The sequence below is a fragment of the Leptonotus elevatus genome, chromosome 15 (genome assembly GCF_054856555.1).
Source record: "Leptonotus elevatus isolate MCC_2025b chromosome 15, RoL_Lele_1.0, whole genome shotgun sequence".
In the NCBI taxonomy this organism is placed as follows: domain Eukaryota; kingdom Metazoa; phylum Chordata; class Actinopteri; order Syngnathiformes; family Syngnathidae; genus Leptonotus; species Leptonotus elevatus.
The window spans coordinates 16,741,493-16,756,278 of NC_141253.1; the positions used below are offsets into that span (position 1 = coordinate 16,741,493).

The window sequence follows — 14,786 nt, forward strand, 5'->3', positions numbered from 1 at the left end:
ATCAGATCAGATTTGTCCAAACAGAAATCCAAGCCGCTCTTCCTCCCTCTCTCACTGTGTCTGTCCCTCTCTTCCGAAAGTTTAGCATCACAATAGAATTTGGTGCGGCTCACTGAGTAAAGAGAAAGGGAGAGAGAGAGAGAGAGAGAGAGAGAGAGAGAGAGAGAGAGAGAAGAGAGAGAGAGAGAGAGAGAGAGAGAGAGAGAGAGAGAGAGAGAGAGAGAGAGAGAGAGAGAGAGAGAGAGAGAGAGAGAGAGAGAGAGAGACTGAGTGAAAGGACACGGAAATGTATGAAGTGACGTAAGGAGAAAATATGGGAAGTGATTGATTCTGACGTCTATATGATTTGGATTTAAATCACAGTAAAGTCAGTGAAGGCACCACTTTAGCATTTTTCTCGTTTTTTATTCTTCCAGTTTGATTTAAAAAGTCTTCATGTCAGGCATGTTGCAACCTCTGGACACATTCTGGGCCAATTGCACATGAAGCCAAAAACCGACAATGATTTGTGATTATGATTTCTACGTGTGTAGAAAGATGTCCAATTGGTAGTGAATTTGTAACTAGAAAAATTCCCGCGGAAATTTTGAATGGGCCTGCTAACTCTTTTCAATGAGCCGAACAGTTTAAACTTTCAACCATTAAAATCGGTCAAGAAATGTGGAAGTTAACCATAATCAAGATCAAATAAAGTATCTTACTGTCCCTTTAAGAAATATGCACATTCACGCACACACATTTGATTTTAACCAACATTTCAATGAGCTGAACAGTTTAAAATTTAAACCATTGAAATCGCTCAAGAAATGTAAAAGTTAACCATAATCAACAGTATGTTACTGCCCCTTTAAGAAACATGCACATTCACGCACACACATTTGATTTTAAGTAACATTTCAATGAGCTGAACAGTTTAAAATTCAAACCATTGAAATCGGTCAAGAAATGTGGAATCTACCATAATTAACAGTATCTCACTGCCCCTTTACAAAACATGCACATTCACGCACACACATTTGATTTTAAGTTGTGAGGAGACGTCACGCACCAACACTCCATTGATTTGTATAGGATTACGCTCACCTCAAACAAAAGCCTCTCGCGACTTAACGGTTGAAGATGCAGATTCCAGAAATGGCTTGGTAGAACGGCAAGGGTTTGGGGAACGCGAGCATGTTCTCAGTTTTTTAATCGGATGAAAAATGACCAAATGAGAGCAGGTTGAAAACTTATGATTGATCGAAAATGAAGAGGGAAAAACGGCGAAAATTACATTGAAAAGAGATCAAAATAGTGCGACTTCTCCTCGTTTAAAGTGAAAATAAAGGTACTAAATGACACCGTAGCCAAATAAAACTTAGTTCTTCAGAAAGCAGAGGCTTGTGGCTACAAAATGTGCGAATTTGATGTCTAGTGAGCAAAGATTGTGGCCATGGTGACGAGTTGAAGTGAAACTTTTGGAAATATATTTTTTGGTTCCCAGCACTCAGACCTTAATTAGTCACGCTCTAACTAATGCAAGAAAGGCGACTTTCACCCCTTTGCTCACTGTCTTTGAACCCGCACAGGGGGGAGAGCTTTCATTCCTTAATTTTTTTTTGACACTGAGCTAAAGATGACAAAAATTCCAACAAAATGAGCTAAAATTCATATCGGTCGGTTAACGTATGCGCGCGCAGCGTGTCTTGGAAAAAGGTGCTTGATTTGATGTGATCATTTTCGGATTCCCATTCATTCCTATGGGACTTTTTGGGGGACATTTTGGGGAATTGTGTCGCCATGGTAACTGGGAATTCTTATAAAAATAATAGCGCAGCGAGTCAAATCGAGCCGCATCGTTTGATACCTTATTTGTCGCGGTGCGATCTACGGTACGGCCCCTATTCTTGCGGAAAAGTCGCTGGAAGATAATATAAAAAAAAAAAAAATAAACCCCTTTTCTAGGATAGTAATATGTGCCTGCTTGCTCCGCAAGCAGCAGCTTGCTTGCTCCGCTTAGCAGGCCCATAATAATATGAATCCCCAAGGGGGGGGGGGGGGGGGGGGCATGCTTAAGTAAAATTAAATACAGGTGTAGAGATGGCCTAACACAATGAATATGAATGAGAACATTTAAGATTTAAGAACATTTAATTTAGCTCGTAACCACACCGGCTATATATCTTGTGGTCATACAGTGCAATATTTTTGAAGCAGCAGTTGCTGTGTTCACACTGGACAATTTGAATATTGAGAGCGGTATAAAGCACAGTCACACACAAGAGGCCAATTTCAATTAGTCCATTTTCTTACTGACCATAGCTTTTGATTGATAACATTTGACAGTCTGCTCAAGACACTTACTGTTATTGGACAGTGATGAGCGCAGATTTGGTCAACTGTTGCCTTTTCCTGAAGACTTCCTCTCTGACTTACTGAGAGAAATGCAATACAGTACAGGCCAGTGTATGTAAATATCCCCATCTAGAGGCAGAAAATGTCATATGACCTTCCCAGTCATCATGTTTTTAAAATAGCGGCACAATTCTGACCATTGAATATATTAAGACTAACAATTGAATTTAAAATGTGAAACATTTCATGCTCTTTTAGATATTTGTACAGTATACATTTACAAGACCCAGTCTACACAACCTCGCACAAAACAGAGCCTCGTGCAGACTATCAAGCCAACAAGAAAGAACAACTTCTGATGGCCCAAGTCAAACAAAGTAAAGGATACAGACCTGACCGTGATCCTACAGGAAAGGTTGCATGGAGGTGTTGAAGTCAAGCTGAACCAGTTCGGGGACATCAACAATTTTTCAGTGAAGTTTTCTCCAAACAGATGACTGCCCCAAGGGAAAAAGGCAGGGGTGGGGGGTGGGGGGGTCGTCTATCTTGTGCAAAGACTCCAACAATGCTGTAAGAACTGGAAGAAGGCAAGTGAGCCAGAAAGAGAAGGTTTTAAAGCCCTGTGGTAGCAGAAAAAACAACCTTCTTCAACGATCCCTTCAAGCATGCCAAACGGCTGGAGGAGAAAAAGTCGGCGAAGCTCAAAACCACCAGGGAGCAAATGTTTGTTGGAAGACAGTACAGCGACCCACTAAGAAACACCTTGTAGTCGCACCCATTATGGAGTGTTTCTTAGGAACACCACGGTATGTGCATGCACTACCAACAGTTGAGTTCAACATTATGTCCCCATAGCTCAGCGAAATCAAGCAAGCCGTGAAGAGGGGAAGGTTATCAATCAGGCTCCAATGGAGTCCCCTAAACTCTATAATAACTGCCCCAAGGAACTAGTTTTGCCCTGGCACCTAATGAGAACATCCTGGAAAAAGCAACTCAGTCTTCATTCCCAAGGAGGCAAACTCCAAAGACATTGATCAATTGAGGAGCATCTGCTAGAGAATCCCTATACAGATACCAACTACCAGAAAGCAGGAGTTTCAGTCTTCACACGATGCCTTGAACATTCTACTAATGATCTGGGACCAGATACAGAAGACCAAGGGATAGAAGACTGACTTACACGCCGACTGGCTCAACCTCACTAACGCTTATGGTTCAGTTCCACACCAGTGGATCAATTACGACTTGGGAGTTTTTCCACATTCCTCCTTGCATTAAGAACATGGTAGTGAGTTACTTAAGTGATCTGCAAATGTCCTTTGCTCTCCAGGACTTCACCACTCGTTGCAAGACGAATGGTTGGAGGAATCAAAACATCTGGCTAGAGGTTAACTACACTGAGAAGCTCCTCCAGACAGTAGCATGTACGTGTCGACTCCTGAAAAGAGTGGACGCGTCGATGTCATGGGCCAGAATGAAGGTGAAACCCTTTAAATTCCATCGCTTGTCACTCAGAAAATGAGTCATTTCTGTCATTGGGGGTGGAAAAATTCCCCTGCCGTCAGACCAACCCATCTGAAGCTTGGAGCAGTAGTACACCACAGAGCTGTTTGTCAAAACAGATGGGGAGGAGTCAGGACCATCATGAAACCGCTTATGGACAGCGGGGCAAGGACCGATCAGAGCCAGCTCCCTGGGAAGTATCAGACCTGGTGTAATCAGTTCATACTCTACAGGAGGTTGACGTGACCCTTAAAAGTGAGCAAGATCCCATCTTCCAGTGTGAGTAAGATAGATGGGAAAGCCAACGCATCCATCAGAAAGTAGCTGGGAATGCCACAGTGCCTTTCAAAAACAGACCTCTTTAGGAAGAATGTACTCTACATCCGCCGCTGCAGTCCATCAGTCGGGGCTACATGCTAGAAGAGTCCAGGCTGGTGTTGGATCTGAGAGAGTCTACAGGCTAGTCAATAAGGATCGCCAGTGATAAGGTCCCTACTCCCCACTCCCCACTAGCCGGAGTGGAATGCCCAAACTGAAGTCAACCGTGCAGTCAGCAGGCTGAAGCACCAAGATATCATGGGCAGAGTTCAGGCAGGAAGAGCAGGGCTAGGATGGGACAAAGCACCAAGGTTTTGGTCTAAGGCAAGGAGAGGAAGGAGATGGCGGTGGCAGAGATGACGAGGATGGAGAAGCGCGCTACCACAAGATCAAGGCTGTGTTGCAAGGCCAACAAGGAAACTGGGCAACTTGGGAGGGAGTGGTCAACGAGAACATAAGTTTGGCTGACCTGTGGTAGATTTCACGGACAAGGATCAGCTTCCTCATTCACGCAATGTGTGACATGCTTCCCTGTCCCCGTAAACGCCACCAATGGTTCAGGAATGAGGAATTCTGCTCGCCCTGTAAGTCTCCAGCACATCTCATCAGGCTGAAAAATTGCACTCTCCCGTCTCGAAAGGACGTATTGTCGGGGCATGAGTGGGACAAATGGACACCAGGCCAAGAGACATCACGGTTATTTTCACCTGATTAGGAGTGGAAGATAAAGGGTAGACCTCAACAGGCAGTTCCAGTTGGTCATAAATAAGTTGGCAGAGGAGGCTGAGAAAGGCAGGTTTTGGCTCTGGCTAAAGGAGGAAGGACAGATCCTTGGGAAAGGAAAACTAACCCCCGACAACCTTTGCAGGGTTGAAATGTATCAGCTGCAGCTGGGTGACAGGGAAACATCCCTACGCTGTCACTGCTCTGCCACGAGTAGACGCTCCAAGATTAAAGGAGCAAAACATCAGTCGATGGCGGTTCCTGGCTGACGATCCTGTAGTTAACCCATGGACACTGGAAGAGGTGCGACAGGCAGCTCAATTCATTTCTGTAAAACATCTGAGTTTGGTAACTGAGAATGGGTAACAAGTCAAATAAAGTATTAAAATGCCTCTGGCCACAAGTGTCAGTGGTCCAAAGTAAATAGTGAAAGAATAAACATATCAATAACACACTTGAGCCACTGATCATATGTTTATACAAGCACAGTATATTTGATGGAACTGCCCTTCCCGCAAAGTTCAAAGTCAGAAATTGAGATCTGCTAAAATGTAGTTCATGTAATTATTATAAGGCACTGAGGTTAATTTTAAACATGTGCAAATGCAAAAATGTCTTAACTAAATGAGCAAATTAAACAAATTATAAAAATGCAATGGCACCCTGGAGTTGGTAAACATTAATTACTGAAAATAATTCAATAAAAGCCTTGCGTAGGATTCTTTACACAGACATTTACAGTATTAGTTTTTCGATCTCTAAACAAAGCAGATCCAAATCAGTGTTTCACAACGGGTTTAAACATACAGCTTTTACAATGCAATGCCTTGCAAATGTAACAGCCCCCCTGGAATTTTTTTTTACTATTTGCTACATTTCAGGATTCAAACATAATGATACAAAATTGTCTTTTTGGGGGAGAGGTTGTGGGCAAATCAACACCAAGTAGGACAGAATTGTGAAGTGGAACGAAATTTATATAGAATAGAATAAATCTTTATTGTCCACCAGAGAGATGGAAGTTTGTCTTCGGCTCACCAAACACAGTAATAATAAACTTTTTTTTTTTTTAAACAAAGAATAAAAATGCACAGATAATAAGCAATTCATGTCATAGTTGTGGTTTGCATCCTATCAGTCACTTTGCAGAGTTGAGAAAGCTCATGGCGCTCGGGACAAAGGATTTCTTAAATACATTCTTCATTGCCAGACTTTGTAACAATATGATATATTGTTGTTATCAGTTATGCCAGTAGGGGGCGATCTTGTACCACGAGAGGCAGGTTGAAGCCTGAGTGTGTAACAAGTGTTGATGTGGAGACGCTGCATGTTGAATAAAGACCGACAGAGTTGAGCAAGAGCAAAGAAGATGGACGTGTATTTATTATAAAGATCCACACTTTAACAGAATTGAGAGTCTAACCACAGTTTCAACATGTCGACCATCAGGCGAAACTGGTTCCGTCTTCAATTATTGTTTAGTACAGATAACTAGCTCCTTTGTTTTAGCCACGTTAATTTCTAGACAACTAGTATGACACCATGTTTGACGTGTCTGAGTATAGGCTGCCTCACCTACAGAATCAACATTTTGAAGAAGGCGAACTTGGGCCATGCCATCCACATACTTAAACAATTTAAAATGAGTGTCATTGATCATTAATTCATTTGTAAAAAGTGAAAATAGTACCAGGGAAAGAATACACCCTTGTGGGCTTACAGTGAGCACATCTGACGTGCTGCCCTCCACAGAGAACATTTCTGATCCAAAGCACTAAGGATGAGGTGATATGATATTTAAAACGTTTTGGGTTTTTTTCCACAAATAAAAAAATATATACTGACACTATATTACTCATAGGTGGAGTCTATTTATAATTATCAGACATATAGGTCAACATTGGATAATTCAGAAATCATCAGGTAACCTCTGGGTTTAGTTAGCTGCACTGAGAAAAGGGGGTGCATGATTTTACAATTTCAGTTATTTATTTGTAAAATAAATAAATAAATAATATAAATAAATGTTGCATAAATTTCATCCCACTTGTTGATTCTTTACCCCCCCCCCCCCAATAATCAAATTTTATATCTTTATGTTTGAAGCCTGAAATGTGGCAAAAGGTAAAAAACAAAAACAAAAAAAAACAAGGGGGGGATAATACTATCACAAGGCACTGCAAATTACCTTCAAGAAGCTACCATGCACAAGAGATGCTCTTCTCCTGCTTGACTGTAAATCATGATCACAGCATTATTATACAGAAGCAGGAAAGATTGACATTAAATGCTTTCTTGGTCCAACTAAACGTCCTCTGACATGTTGTGGATTGTCTCAATAATTTTCATCTTCATTCGCTTCACTTTGTCCGGAGGTGTCTCATTAAGACATTCCTCCACATACTTGAGGAAACCAGCATGTGGCGACATTATCTGACTTTGATAGAATTTCTTCATGAAGTTCAGCACCTCAATGGTGGCATGTGGCGGCTGTTGGTTTACACGTTTTTGCCCCAACATGCCGCCGTCAGGGTGAGTTGAGGATATTGAGGATGAGGACATTGGGTGCTGGGTGTCCAGTGGATGAGGTGAGGATGGGGATTCAAGTGTCTTCATTTTGTTCGATGTTTGATCTGTGGTTTTAAGTGAGTCGTGGCACTGTTGGGAGGAGGAGGTGGTGAGAGGGACTTGTTTGTCAGGAGGATGGAGGCTGACGTCCTCCGGTTGTTGAAAGAGGACATCTTCAGGCTGCTGCTCCTCGTCACAAGATTCACACAGAAACATTAGCTCTCGGTAGTGTTTCCACTTGGGCACATAAAAGTCTTCGGAACCACAAGTTTTGTTAGAGTTCACCGCCTTTTGTTCACGTTGGAAAATGGTTCGCAGGTTCCTAAATTTGGTCTTTATGTCTTCCACTATGGAAAGGATAACAAATCACATTGCTCACATTAGATACATCCAAAGCTGTGCATGCATCAGAAGTATTTTATAGTATTACATATAGTTTTATATTTTCATATCTCCAGAAATTTTTTTTTTGAAGTATTTTATAGTGGAACATCTAAATTAGCATGATCTGAGTCAAATCAACTTATTCACGAATTAATAACACCCCAAAGCCAGATCTCAGCATATACCGCAAGACCGCAGCAAAACTTGCTGTTGCTTAACGTGAAGTGTATCCGTGATGGCAAAAGTGATAAAAGTGCTTTATGGTTGTCTATAATGTTACCTGTAAATGGGACCTGCTCATTGCATGAGAGTAAGACGCTCAATGTCTCCAACAGACTCTGTCTCATTAGCTTGTTCTTGTACCTCTCTGATTTATAGTTCCACAAACAGTCGTGCTCTGGCGATAAGGGGAAAACAAACAAATGAGAAATTATTGTGATTGTTTTTTTTTTTTAAATCAACTGTTATATTATAGTTTTCAAACCAAAAAAATCCACATACGCCTCTCATAGTGTAATGATGTCAGTTTATAAAATATTACAAATCCCCTAAATGCCAGATGATAATACTGTATATTCATTTGTCCCAATATTAGGTACACTTGCACACTATAATCAAATGTAATTATGTAAAAAAATCTGCCATGCTCAGTTTTGACTGATAACCTCAGAAACATTATTTAAACAATAGTTACATTAAATGCACTTTATACAGTTGTGCACATAAGTTTACATTCCCTAGTGGTATGTAATGAGCACAACTGTATGTCAGCCATCTAGTGGTGAATGGTCATATTTATAGTTGGGCTCATAAGTTTATATACCCTCAGGCCAGGCTTCCCCAATCATGGTCCTTGACCGGCAGGTTTCAGATGTTTCTGTCCTCCAACATACAGTACCAGATTCTAAAGATCAGGATTGTTATCAGGCTTCTGCAGACCTTGCCAATGAGCTGATTATATGAATCAGGTGTGTTGGAGGACGGAAACATCTAAAACCTGTAATACTCCAGCCCTCGAGAACCAGGATTGGGGAAGCCCGCCCTAGGTTTTGTAAATTTATGAGCACAACTTCATGTCTGCCCACTAATAGTTAATGGTGATATATATTATATACAGTTGTGCTCATAAGTTTACATACATATATTGTAAACTTATGAGCACAAACACTACTGAGTGGGATGCAGCTCTGTGCAATTAAATACAATGTAAATTATAACCACAAATGCTAAACTGATAATGTAAGAGTGAAAATGTGAAATTTTTGCTAAAAATTCTGCATTTGATCAACTATAGTGTATGATGAGTATAGCCGTCTCTCAGTTACAGAGGCACTCATGGAAGCGCTCAAGTTTTCACCTTTTTCGGTAGCAGGTAGTTTGCTAAGTCGTCAGTTATTCACAGTTTACAACTGATCATAATCACAAAAACGCGCTATTTTGATGTGCAAGAGAAGTGTCATTCACCCTATCAGATGACAGAAAAAAGCAAACCAAACTAAAACTGCATGAGTATACAGTACACAAGTAAAACTTCAAGACTGAAAACATCAACATAGGCCATAAATCAATGACATCTTCCACTGTGATGTACATACCGGAGTAAAATGATATGAGCTGGTGAACTTTGGTCTCATTCCACTGACAGCGGGAGTCGGAAATGGGCCCACATTCTAGTTGAACTGGACTGGATAGAGAAACTTTTACGGTGGGTTGGTTTGCACAAATGTTGCTATGCAGTGGCGAACTGGATCGTGAATTGGGGCATGTGGAAGCAGTTTTTTGGTTCTGCGGTTGAAGGTCATCTGGAGCGGCAGTGACCATGTGGAAGCGTGCAGAGGTATTGGTGTAGGCATCCGTCTGTTCAATAGTGGAGGCATTGTTAGTTTGGGTGGAGCATGAGGAGCTGCTCGGGGTGGAGAATGCTAATTGGTTTCCAAGTTCCAGCACTAGAGCTTCCTCTGGCATCAAATTCTGCTGCTTGTCTGGGCTCTCTTCATCTTTGCACCAATCGCAGAGGAAGAGCAGCCGCTGGTAATGCTTCCATTTGGAGTGGTAGTGCTTATCAGATGTCCTGCTCACTTGGACCACTTTGTATTCACGGTTAAAAACGGTTCGAAGATTCTTGAACTTGCATTTTATATCTTCTACTGCAAGACAAAACACATATAGACATATATGGAGTGTATGTTATATTGTACAGGGTAAAATTGTTTTCTTTCACTAACTTGAAAGGCACTGAGTAGGTACCCTACTGCTGCAAATATTGAAAAATAATGCAAACAAATAAATGCATCCCTCCTTTCATCAAAATACTTACTTGAGAAAGACGAAGACTGGTCGGACAACCGTCTCCTCAGAATCTTCAGAAGCTTCAATCTGAGTGGACGATTGTTGTGGTTTTTAGACTTTTTGTTCCACAGACAGCCGTGTTCTGCATAAACACACACAAAGCCAGAAAACATTGTGTGAAGGCTGCAAGTGACATTTATGCATTTGCATACTATGATACATTGCAGTGTACTGGGGAAAAAAAAGGTTGTCTTTTTCTCCAATTGTGATAAGAACATGAAGTACTCATAGATACACACACTGGCAGTTCTTGATTTATAAGGTCCCTCTTGGCATCATTTTGTACCTCGCAATAGAACTGAATTGGGGAAGAGAGCATTCAGATTTGCTGCCCGCACAGCCTGGAATTCTTTACAGGATGAACTGAAGCTCTCAGAGCTTATTACACTTGGAGCTTTTTGATCTATGCTGATTTATATTCAGCGTGAGACCACTGCATAGTGTTTATGATTTGTTATTTAAGCTCAAATGTTTATGCACTCTTTTAGGCCCTATGCAATTGCAAAGATTTTACTCCTTAGAACAAAAAAGGGGTTTATTCTATAAAATTATCAAAATTTTCCCTCTTAATCTCTCAGATGTTCTTCAAATTTTGAGGTGCGGTTAGATAATGGAAAGGGAAAGACAAGAACAGAAAACAGTTTTGTTTTTAAACTCTCGATACAACAGTTAAAGGGTAACCAAATTTTAGCTAACATCTAAGTATACGCAACAACAAAAAAAACACAAAAAATTGTTTTTGCTTCCATTGTTTATGAGATGAACTCAAAGATCTAAAATCTTTTCTACATACACAATATCACCATTTCTCTCAAATATTGTTGAAACCAGTCTAAATCTGTGATAGTGAGCACTTCTCCTTTGCCGAGACAATCCATCCCACCTCACAGGTGTGCTATATCCAGATGCTGATTAGACACTATGATTAGGAACAACTTTCTAATTTTGCTCGTTTTTTGTACGTTAATCCAAGGGCCCTGAAGCAAGAATTTACAGTAAGAATACTTTATGACATTATAACGAATGAACAATTGTTTTATATATATATATATAAGAAATAAAAACTCTTGATTTTATATATATATATATATATATATATATATAAAATCAAGAGTTTTTATTTCTTAAATTCATATTGTGTATAACATAGTATACAAACTCTATACTTGTCTAGAAGCAAGGATTACAAAAAAAGAAAGAAGATCCACTGTAATGTAATTTCAAAACATTTATTGTGTAGACCCCAAAAGTCAAAATCAAACTCTATTGTGAAAACAAACACTATTACTCATATTATAAATATTTGATACTACGTATATGTCATTCATTCATTCATTTTCTAAACCGCTCATTAGTATACTTTTAAGCTTTTGAGGCCCATTTTGGTTCTGTTTAGCGAGTAGACTTTCTCTCCGGAATGCAAACACTTATTCATTTGCCTGTTATTTTGCTGTTCAAAGTTGGATGTTCTCCACTTTAACGAGGTTCCAGCCAGATGTCTGTAAAAAGTGGACTTGATCATTCCAAGCACTTATTTTCAGTGTTAAAATGCGCTTTCCGTGTTAGTCTTACGTTTGCGTAGCAATTAGCATGGCTTCTCCGTCTTTCCTCATCACCACTTTGTGAGAACAGTAATTGTCAGATGTGTAACATATTCACCCCCATGTAGGTGATGATTGACTGACTCAGTAATATAAATAAATTAAATTAAATACTCTATTAATCTGTTTCTTCAGCATTTCATAAGCTCTGTGACAATCTCTCAGAATTTATAAGTTGATTAACTCAGACAAAATTGTTTATTACAGTAAATGTGAAATGATTTTGCCTACCTGCGTAGAAATCAATAAGTGCACGCTCCTTCTCTTCAGTCCAAAACGATTTGGCTACCATGTTTGAGAGGATGTAGGATGACGACGAGTTGGTTGTGGTGGGAGATTCAGGAGGAAGGATGGAGATGATGAGCCCTGGGGTGGTGACAACGTGTTGGCTCTCCTCCTGTGAAACAATTAAAGAGGACTGCAGTGGGGCATCGTTGCAGTCATCCAGGCCTGCCGTCTGCAGGAACATCAGCTGCTGATAGTACTTCCACTGCGGCACAAACACATCTGAACCGACCACCTCGCTCGCCTTCACCGCTTTGTACTGCCGTTGGAAGGTGGTACGAAGGTTCTTGAACTTGCTCTTGATGTCTTCCACTGAAGAGAGAAAACAGATCAGTTTAAGATTGGAAGGGTTGGCGGGGAGGCTGATAAGGTTCTTCTGCTACAGAAAACGCAGTGCAATCAGAAGTTTTAACACATACCTGTGAAAGGGGATGGTGGAGGTTGAGCAGACAGAAGAATTCTCAAATGTTCCAGCATTTTCCATCTCAGCTGTCGATTTTTGTAGCTTTCCAATTTATGGTTCCACAGGCAGCTGTTCTCTTAAAAACAAGAACAAAACACACACACACACACACATTTTGGTCTCACTAGTCATAATCTCCACCATTACAGAATTGAACTTTTTGTAATCACAAGTACTCAATTACTTAAAAAAATACGTGTGACCTCAGGGAACTTTTTTTTAATTGTTGTCGCAGTACTAGAATAAAATCAGGGTTTTTCCTGTGTACAAAATTCAGAGGTGGCCACCTACAGCCTAAGTGACTGATAATGAATGAATGCTTTAACGTGATAATAGTCATATTCTTATTGGAACTATTATTCTTATTATTGAAACAAGGAATTATTATATGTTTCCTGTAAAAATGAAAGTTAGTCAGTTGAATTTACAGAATAAATGCGCGTCATGGCGCATGGTCAGGATTAGGGATGTTCGGCACCACTTTTTTTCCCGACCGATACGCAACTCTTGAGTAGTCACCGCTACTGATACCAGATACAGATACCACTAGTAAATACAATTCTATTGATGCACCGAATATTCGGCCACCAAAATAAAATTAATTTGTAATAATAATAATTTGTATCGGGATTAATCGGTATCGAATCGAATCGTGCCCTATGAATCGTGATACGTATTGAATCGGCAGGTACTAGGCAATTCGCACCCCTACTATTTTTTGTCTATTTATTTTTTCTTCCTTTTGGGGGAGGGGGACAAAATATAAAGACATACTGATTTATACGCTATTCACACCAATTTTTTTGGTCTTGTTTAAATTTACCCAATAAAAGTACAAGTTTGGTAACCATGACAACTGTGGGTGTCACTCACTACCCAGCTGATGTGTGTCCCAAATCTAAAATAAAATAAAATAAAATCAAACTGCAAACCACATGTAAGTCCATAGAAAGCGAGCATGAATTCTGTTTTCACTTGTGGAGGCAGCACTTCATCACGCCACCAAATGTATAATACATTTTTTTTTTTTTTACAAATTAGTGTGTGATGCAGTGTACACTTTAAATCAATCCAATAAAACTGAATCTTACCTTGCCCTTACTTTTGGAATATGGCATGGTGTTTCAGATAGCAGTTGGTTAAGAGCTATAGTATATTAATAACATTTAAAAAAAAATGCATACATTCCCTCATAGGCTGCTGAGGTAATTCTGTAGAAATGTATTCTTGACCATCTTTCAAATTCCACAGCATTGTGAAATCCATCTCAATTCGCTATGGTATGACTCGGATTTTTGAATTTCAGTTAGCTGTTAATATTTATTTTCCATATTTGAAGCGGGGTCACATCAAATCAAATGTTTGCAGTTAACCCTGAACCCTAAGAAATTGAAATCACTTCACGTGTTTTTCACAGCAGTCATTTAGTTACAGGTGTAGCCCAAAACTTCCAATTTCAAGACAAGCATTATTTTTTAGTTAAAGGATTGTATACAATAACTATTGAGGGGTAAAATAATTTTGCAACATTTGCTCCTTGTTCCCATTACGATTTCCACCATTAAAAACAACAACAAAAAAACAGACTATGTCGGACATTTCAATTCAACCACGTTATTTCAGAATTCAGTTGTAAAGTCTTCTGTAGCCCGCACGTCATGATAATCTGCCTGGAGTTGCTAGTCGCCATTGCTGTGATCTGCCAGTTGATCATTTCATACTGTGAATTCATACGCAACAATCGGCCGAATCGAGCAACGGTTGCCAAATGCAACACACTGTCAATGTCGAGGGATTCATTCAAAACTTTGAGAAAAGTACACTTAGTGTAGTAAAGAGGTTTTAATCCATGGCCATATTATACTTACTGGAAAAAAATGAAATGAGTGTCCTTTCTTTCTCCTCTGTCCAGTATCTCTCTGGCGTGAAGCTCATTGGAGAGTCCTCCATATTCGTTGTTGCTGTTTGGTTCCCTTCCTGCTTGACTCTATGATCACGTGATCGACAATCCAAGCTCTGATTGGACGCCGGTTACACGAGGTTTACCGATAGTACTGCACGTTGCCCGGTAGAAGTCGCCATTTAACGTAAATACATTGTTAAATTAGCTGCATTTCTGTTTAGGATGATACCCTTAATATTTAGTAGTAGTCCCATAACGGGAGATATCTAGAACTAAGGTCTTAATCTTAGAATCACTTGAGTGACAACCAAAGTTAAATTTCTGCACAAAATCGTACAGTGCTCTACATATACGC

General features: G+C 40.0%; 1 protein-coding gene across 2 annotated transcripts; it reads right to left on the reverse strand.

Moving 5' to 3' along the window:
- Positions 1-5,333: 5,333 nt before the first annotated feature.
- On the reverse strand, positions 5,334-14,545 carry LOC147162177 (uncharacterized). Of its 2 annotated transcripts, XM_086096945.1 has the most exons (8): positions 14,397-14,526; positions 12,485-12,604; positions 12,266-12,377; positions 12,012-12,177; positions 10,148-10,261; positions 9,426-9,977; positions 8,111-8,227; positions 5,334-7,793 (listed from the first exon to the last, which is right to left on the reverse strand). In XM_086096945.1, the coding sequence occupies exons 2-8, from the start codon at positions 12,547-12,549 to the stop codon at positions 7,183-7,185; spliced, it is 1,737 nt and encodes a 578-aa protein (XP_085953071.1). In that variant the 5' UTR covers positions 12,550-12,604; positions 14,397-14,526; the 3' UTR covers positions 5,334-7,182. The 2 variants fall into 2 exon arrangements, with proteins under 2 accessions (XP_085953071.1, XP_085953072.1); XM_086096946.1 differs by having other exon boundaries at positions 12,012-12,377; positions 14,397-14,545.
- Positions 14,546-14,786: the final 241 nt, after the last annotated feature.